Source organism: Corvus cornix, chromosome 13 (genome assembly GCF_000738735.6).
Source record: "Corvus cornix cornix isolate S_Up_H32 chromosome 13, ASM73873v5, whole genome shotgun sequence".
Classification (NCBI taxonomy): Eukaryota; Metazoa; Chordata; class Aves; order Passeriformes; family Corvidae; genus Corvus; species Corvus cornix.
Genome location: NC_046343.1, coordinates 2,309,734 through 2,317,857, shown reverse-complemented (window position 1 = coordinate 2,317,857; position 8,124 = coordinate 2,309,734). Strand labels below are relative to the sequence as shown.

General features: G+C 48.4%; 1 protein-coding gene across 2 annotated transcripts in view; it reads right to left on the bottom strand.

Moving 5' to 3' along the window:
* Positions 1-1,655: 1,655 nt before the first annotated feature.
* UBTD2 (ubiquitin domain containing 2) overlaps positions 1,656-8,124 on the bottom strand; it is a 45,669-nt gene continuing 39,200 nt past the window's right edge. The window contains exon 3 of one of the 2 annotated variants that reach the window (XM_039559649.1): positions 1,656-7,398. In XM_039559649.1, the coding sequence (XP_039415583.1) occupies positions 7,001-7,398 (398 nt within the window). In that variant the 3' untranslated portion in view covers positions 1,656-7,000. The remainder of the gene's footprint in view (positions 7,399-8,124) is intronic. The other variant, XM_010399635.3, reaches the window with a different exon arrangement.

Here is an 8,124-nt window from a genome sequence, read left to right as displayed (position 1 = left end):
TTAAGGCCACGTGGAGAGAAGGGAAGAGAGGCAGTTTTGTCTCCTTTGCTAAATATTGGCTGTTCACCCGTCTTGGGGTGACCTTATGGTGTGTATCCCACATCGCTGCCTATGCCCAGAAATCAATTCCTGTGCCTTTCTATGCCTCTAAACTGAGGATATATTATTATATCTCAGAGGATGTATTTCTAAATTGGGCCAAACTGGAACATCACCCCATGGTTTATTTTCCCCCTCTCACCTCACCCACAGCCCAGTCTGCCACGGAGCCCCCTCCCAACGCTGCCACCGGAGTTTCCCTGAGGAAGAGGGATGGCTGCGGCATGAGGGATTCATTAAATTACAAAATTCCAGCCTCCAAGGGCCTCCCCTGGCCTCCCACGGAGGCTGGAATCCCGCATGGAACGCTTGGAGCAACCTGGGGTAGTGGGAAACGTCCCTGCCCTTGGAAAAAGTTTGGAGCAAGATGGTCTTTAAGGTCCCTTCCAACCCCAAGTGTCCTGTGATTCCATGGAATGGCTGCATACAAAGCTTCGCACCTTTTGTTTTATGTGTATCTATTAAAAAAGGGGGGTATGGATAAATTAAAGACATTATATGCACACACTCCCGTATAAAAGGAATGAAAATTGTATGGGTTTATATCTGTAAGGGGAAACATTTCCAGGAAAATCACACCCTTGGCTGGTTGTAACTCACATCCCAAATTCTACAATGAAATCACCCTAACCTCTTGAGTTTTATTTAAGAAAAAATGGAAATATTTAGCTGTGGCCTACAAAGAATTACTCCTACTCCTCTGATACCTCTGCTAGTTAATCAAGACTATGAAAGCGGTGACCTGAATTAAGACAAAGTGTCAGGGAATGTAATTACAGGACAATTACCCAGATCCATTATTTTTGTTCAGCAAGGAGCTGATCCAGAGCCAGGCACAAACCCACCCTGGGTGTCTGAGCACAGCTCCAGGCCCTGCATTCTCCACGGATTTCACACCTTGTCTGCAAGACAAAACATTGTCACAGCCCCAAATTCGTATGAAAATGTGTCCCTCAAGGGTAGCAGAGGTAATGGAGGAAGTGGAGAATTCCAGCTCTCAACCAAAAGCCCCACTGAGGAAATTTAAGGAGGAAAATGAACACTGAGTGGATTTCTTAAGGCATGGCACGGCCAGGATTATTTTTATTTTTTAAATGCAGGGGAAGAAAAAGTTTTTTGGTTTTTGTTTTGTTTTGGTTGAAATACAGGAAATTTGCACAGCGTTTCCAGTGGAAATTCAGGGTGGTTTGCTCTCAGCAGTAAAAGATCTTTCCTAGGATAAAAAATTAAAAACTCATGTAATTTATCAATCTGGAGATAATCTGTGAAATAAAGCACCAGATAAAAATCCACGAAGCAGTTTGGAAGTTACTCGGTGTTCAAAGCAGGATAAAATTGGAATTCTGGAATTCTTCCCTAAGCGGGGAGGGGAAAAATATTTAAAAAGCCTTTTTTACACAAATATTTGATTCTAAAAGTGTTCCTAAACTTAAGAGGGGAAAGAAACAGCTCCACCCCTGGAATCCCCCCATGCTGGCTCTTTCCTGGGTCCATCCCAAAATGCCAGGGAACGGGAATGTCAATCCCACGGCACAAACAAACGCACAGCCGAGAGCTTTACCATAAAAATGAAGGTATTTATTCAAGAAGTACAAATTTGATGGTACCAGCCATCTTTGAAAGCCATTCCCATGAGGCAGAGAGGACACAGAGCCGAGCCCCTTGCTCAGAGCACACGGAAGCCAAGTGTCCCCAAGTGTCCCCGACGCAGTCCTGGCCATCATTCCTCAAATTCACCTCTTTTGAAACATTCCCTGGACTTGAGAGGCACAAATAGGGGGGTTTTTTTTAAGCCAAGACCAGTTTGTTGTTTTAATAAAGCCACCAGCTCCAATTTCTTTTGCTTTCAATTGCCTTAAATTGTCTCCGGCCTTTGGAGCGGATTCTGATTTCCTAAAGGGGAAAAAAAAAAACCCAAAAAACGGGATTTGGGAATGAGCAGGTGCAGAATTTTCTGGAGCTCAAGATGAACGGAAGGTTTTAAGGCAGGAGTCAGGATTTGAAGTTGTCTCTTTGCCCCGTGGCTCTGACTGAATGGTCTTCATGTGGGAAGTGGACAAATCCAGAGTTCCTCTGGAGCGACCCTCGGAGAGTGGCCCTGCCCGGAGGGTTGGGACACGATTTTCCATGGAAAATCCAGCAGACACGTTGGTTAAAAGTCTCAAAGTCCACTTTAAGGAGCGTGTTGGTTAAAACACCTCATTTTCCAGCTGCCTGCCTGGTGTAGGCTCAGTGAAGTGTCTCCCTTGGGAAGGAGAGCTCCAAGCCCATCCCTCCAGAGGATCCGCGCAGACAGAATTCGGGAGAGGAGAGGCACCTGCAGGACACAGCAATCTCAAACAATTCCTGAGAAGGGAAGTCTTGGAGCAGACTTGTGTCTCCATCAGGAACCACCAGAAGTGTTTGTGGCTGCAGAGAGAACAGCAGGACATTCGTCATTTGGGGAGGAAACACAAACGTGGATGTGCCGGGAAATCCAACTCCGAGGCTTCTCAGGGAATCTGCGAGGCAGCCACCGACATCCAGAGGGGTTGGAGCACGTTTTGCTGTTTTCCAAGGAAGTCCAAGAGTGGACACAGCTCATGCCCACACCCAAAGCAGGTTTTGTTTTTTAAAACACCCTTCTCAAACACCTCTAATCCAGAAAGAGTCCAAGCTGTCCCAGAGCTTCCAGCCACGATCCAGGAGGGATTTGATTACAGGGAAGGGCAAAGGTAAAAAAAAAAAAAAACCAAGCCCCTTCTTCTAACAGAGACTTTTTTCACTTCAAAGTGACAGGATCTGAGCAGCACAGGGAAAAAGCCAAAAAAAAAAAAAGAAAAAAAATTCCTTTTTTTTTTTTTTTAATGTAAACATTCTCTGCATAAGGTGCAGGGTCTCGGATGTCTGTACAGGAACATGGAAAAGTCTGGGAAAGAGCTCCAGAGCCAGAAATGCAGCTGCCCCTTCCACTTCTGAAGCATCACAGACATGGAGAAACATTCAGCATTCACTTTGTCAACACCTACACAGCAAAAATGCTCCCAGAGCTCCGTGGCTAAAAGCATCCCAGCATTGTAACAAAGAGTAGTTTTGTATTTTTAATACTTTTCAGAAAAGGAGTTTACATTATTTACTAGCAATGGATATACAGGCAGAAGCACATCACACTACAGCAATATTTTATCGAGTTATCAACTGACCTTCACCAAACATTATGCACAGCTGCTCCCAAGATTCCCTCTTTCCTCCCCAAAGCAACTTTCTGTGCAAGGCAAAGAAAAGCTGGGGTTGGTTTGGTTGCTCCCGGGCTGAGGTTTTTTGGTGTTGTTACACCCCAAATTCAGGGTGTTTATTAAAAACCCACCTTATTACACCACCAACTCACACCATTTCATTTCCCAAAATATTCCCCAGCTCCAGAGAAGCAAAGGCTTTCCGAAAATGTAGCCCAAGCTGTGTTTTGTGCAGAGGACCCCCAAAAACTGTGATGCACCAAGGCAGGCAGGGACATCTGGGGGGGCTCTGAAGGAGCAGCTGTCACTTGGGTGGGGAATAAAACCCTGAGCATCCTCCTGCAGTGCCCCAAATGCACCTGCAGCACACCTGGGGCTTTTTTGGGGCTCCCTGGCCCTGGCAGGCTCTGGGTGTTTGTGCCTCTCTGCCCTTAGAGCTCTTCAGGAGCGTGACTTTCATCGGGTCGTTACTCCTGGCTCAGGCAGAAGCGACAAGGAAGAGTAGAAAAATCTGAGCTGTGTCAAACAGAGCTGTCGCTGACAGGGTAAAAAAGATGCTCCTGGCATCAGTTCCCAGGCAGAGCTGAGCAGGAATGGCACAGAGGGCTGAGGGGGGGGATTTAAAAAGCCCAGACTGACTCCTCCTCTCTGGTCTGTGTGGTGTGCGTTAAAATCCTGTTACATCATGGATACCCCTGGCTCGGAGGGTGGGGACAGCACCCCGAGGGCCAAAACCCAGCCAGACCATGCTGCCAGCACCCTCCTGCTGCAATCCAGGGGTTATCCATCCTCTCCTGGGGTTATCCATCCTCCCCTGGGGTTATCCATCCTCCCCTGGGGTTATCCATCCTCTCCTGGGGTTATCCATCCTCCCCTGGGGGTGATCCACCCTCTCCTGAGCAGCCCCTGGTTGGTGCCACTTCAGCCATACCCTGCACTCCAATAAAGTTCCCTCCCCTCAGGGGACACCCCCTCTGCTCCAAAACTCATCCCACACTCCCAACCTGCTCCCCTGCTCTGGAATCTGCACCAAACCCCAGCTTTTAGGGCAACCTCAAGGCATTTGAGACACAAATGTTCTCCCAGTGACGTCACAACCTCCAGTTCTATACGTGGCCCTGTCAGCCGTGTACCTTTACAGCTTGTTACTGATATTTTTTAACATTTATTTTGAAATTTTAAATTCTTTCCTAACAGAAATCTTGTAAAATTGTGTTTCTGCAGGGTTATGTGCTCAGTTCTGCTGTCACTTTATACAGAGAGGGTCAAACTCTTCACTGTCACCTCTAAAAGCATTTCACCATCGAATTCTTTCAGGTTTTGATATGTGATTAAGGAGGGGGAAGGCTGGTAAAGAGAATTCTCACAAACAAAATCTCTGTTCTACTCAGAACCCACTCACAACGTGGCCTTCAGAGCATCACCTTTTCTCCCTGCCATCAAACCAATTCATATACAGCACAATCATCTGAACAGTGCTGTAAAACAGAGCCTTTTCCAGCTCAGGGAAAGAAGGAGCAATGCCAGCCCCTACACCTCAAAACCAGCACCTGGTGACAATTGTCTGAATGAAAATAAAAAAAAAATACAAACAAAAAAAATACAAAAAAAAAAAAAGGATCCTACAAAAATAAAAAAGTGATGTTTTAGTGTTCACAGCTCCTGGTTTGCTCCTCCTTAACCCATCACACCAGACATATAAATTATGCCTTAAAAGACCAGTAGTGTCTTCCTGGCATGAAACCATCCTTTGCCCAGAGAAAACCCAAGAGAGATTCTTTTTTTTTTTTGACTTGCTTATGTAGCAAATATTTCCCCCTCCCCTGGAATGCAAAAAGATTTGGCTGCGAAAAACCTCAAGTACAGTAAATCAAATTTGCCTAAAAAAACCTCCACAAGAGAACACTCGTTCCAGGTTAGTATTGATCAGCTCACTTCCACCTTTAAAAATAAAGGGAAGAAAAAAAAAAAAAAAAAAAAAGAAAATAGGAAAGAAAAGCAAGTCACTTTGGTGATTATGAGAACAGGGAATTTTCCTTTCCACAGCTCTGCCACTGCATTTCAGGCATCCTAAAATTGTGGAGCCAGTGGAGCTGTCACAGGTCTGAAACAAAATGAAGACCAAAAAAAGCTGTAGTTGAGTGGGGTAGGAAATGCAAACAAAACGTGGCTCTGTTTCCCAACCATCAGTGAAATTCTGCTTCCACCTGCTGGGATGTCCAAGTGACCTCCATCATCCTGACTCTGGTGCAAGAACTCCCTCAGAGTTCCTGAGGGCCAGAACCTTGACTTCTATGGAATTACTGAAGGAGCAGAAGTAACAAGTTTAAAATCGTCAAGGTAACCCCCCAGCGTCACTTAATTCACAGAGGGAAGACAGAAACCAGGAAGAATCTGCTATTCCCATCTTAGTAGCACGTTTGACTTTGGAGGAAGTGCTTTCAGTGATGGCTTAAACCCCAAGCAAACAGAAATCCTGATTAAAAGAGCAGGGCCTTGATCTCCACCAAAGGCAGTGCAGAGCAGCCAGGGCGACACAGAGCAGCTCCAGCTGGGGGAACATCCCCCCAGCCCCACCGTGCTCTGATTTTTGAGACTACAAAAGGATTTGTCATCTGCTGAAAGGGCCCCTGTTACATTCTGCAGGCTGGGGAAGCCCAGGGCCATGCTCTGTGCTGGTGGGGACACCTCCAGCTGTCCTGGACAGTCACCACAGCTCCGAGGCTGGCTTCCAGTGACACCCCGAAAGCTGGGAACTGTGTGCTATTGCATCCTCACCATCTTCCATGCTTTGTGCCCGCTAGGGAAGCATGGGGAGCTGCAATCCATAATCCATTGCAGCTGGGAGGAAGTGCAGAGTAACCTGGCCCTGGGATGCTGTGGGACAGAGGGGCTCGGGGGCACAGCGCATCGCTCACCTCGGCTCCCCTGAGCACAGCGTCCCTTTGTGCTCTGAGGGAATTCAGCAGGCACAGGCTCAGGTGCCCACGAGCCAGGAAACAGAGGCTGAGCCGGTGTTGGAGCAGGTGAGTTACAGTACAGTACGTGAGAGGAGACAGCCTCACTTATTGCCTGAGCGCCAGCTCGGGAGCCAGCGGTGGCACAGGGCTGCACTGCCACCTTGGAATGTACAACTGCTCGCTCTGAGCATCACCAGGAGCTGCCAGAGAGCAAACCCCAGCCCAGCCCCAGGGCCCAGGGCTGGCCGTGCCCAGCAGAGCCCGGTCACGCCCGGAGGGATCCCCGTGAGCGGCTCCTTCCTGCAGGAACTGTGTGTGCTGCTGATAGGGAACTGGATACATTGATTCGGTTCGAAGTTGGTTTTTAAAATAAAAGTGCTCTCTATTGCTCAGGCCTCATGGATCAGGACACCACTGATAGTTTCAGGATCATTACATAGCTGTATTAAGTGAAAAATCTCTTCCCTCCCTCCTTTCCCTTCCCTTCCCTTCCTTCCTCTGCCCTTGCCCCGTTCCTCCTGCTGTCGTGTTCTATACGAGATCAGGCAAACCCCAGAGGCCAGGTTACATTTTTATGTTTTTGCAGATCTCCATCACAGATGGAATTTTTGCTGGTCATTCCTTGCAACCCATCCACGAGCAGGACAACCCCAGAAGAAGAGAGGGCAGCGAAAACAAACCCCACAACAGAGACGCAGGAGAGAAGAATCCATAAACGAGCAGAAATCAGTTTTCCACCGGGGTGGGATTTGCTAAGGGCTGGCTCACAATGACTTGCACCACGTAGTCCTTTGGGATTTTCAGCTCCTCCAGTTTCATTTTGTCTGCCAGGGGCCTCCCAGAGAAGAACCAGCGCTGGCTGCCCGGCTCCACTCCCTCCACGGCGTGCAGCCGCCGCTTCATGTGGTACACGGTGTCCATGCTGCGGACCAGCAGCTTGAGGTCTTTGCCCGTGGACAGGCGCAGGCGGAGCTGGCACTCGTGCCCGGAATTGGGAGGGGGGTCAGGAATATCCAGAGTCTCCAGGTCACCCTTCTCCTCGATCATGTTGATGGGTGGGGCAAGGCAGTAGACGGGGAGCTGGTAGCGGTTGCCCAGCTCATCGTAACACTCCGTAAGAGCACCTTTAGGAGAGAAGAGGGGGAGAATGAGTGGGAATTCCTGGTACATTTAACACTGGATGTGGTCACTCTGGGAAGTTTTATCCTGCTGTTCAACCACCCAAGAGGTGAGGCCTGAATTCAGCTTTTAAAGGACCAGACAAAAATCACCAAAAAGCATCAGTGCCCCATCTTTGCACACTTGGGGTTGAGATAAAAGCATCCCCTAAAAGCCAAACACTCCTCCCCTCCAGATAAACTTCCAAAGCAGGGAGGAGGGATGAGGATGTGCTGCTGTCATTTCAAGGAGGAATCTTTCAGCAGCAGCATGGCCAAGGTTCAGGACACGCGTGCACCCAGCAAAGGCCACTTGGACCAATTCCAGCACGCTGACCCCGAGCTGTGAAAATGCAGGACAGCGCCGTGAAAGGAGCATTTTGGAACTTCTCAAACATCCCCAAATTGCTGAAATGGTTTGGTACAGGCCTCATGTTTAGAGAGCACTGCCAGGACAAACGCGGCCACCCAAGTCTGCGGCTCCATCGCCGCCACGGCAGCGGCGCCCAGCATGGATTTTGCATTTCCACAGCATCTCTGACTCCCACCTTCAAAGCCCTGGAGTGTCAGGAGGGATTTTTATTTCCCTGAACTCCCTCGGGATAATCTGGAGAACCTGGCTGTGAGCACAGGAATTCTAACACACGCTGAAGCATCAAATGAAAGCTGAGTTTTGCACAGTGTAACTTTATA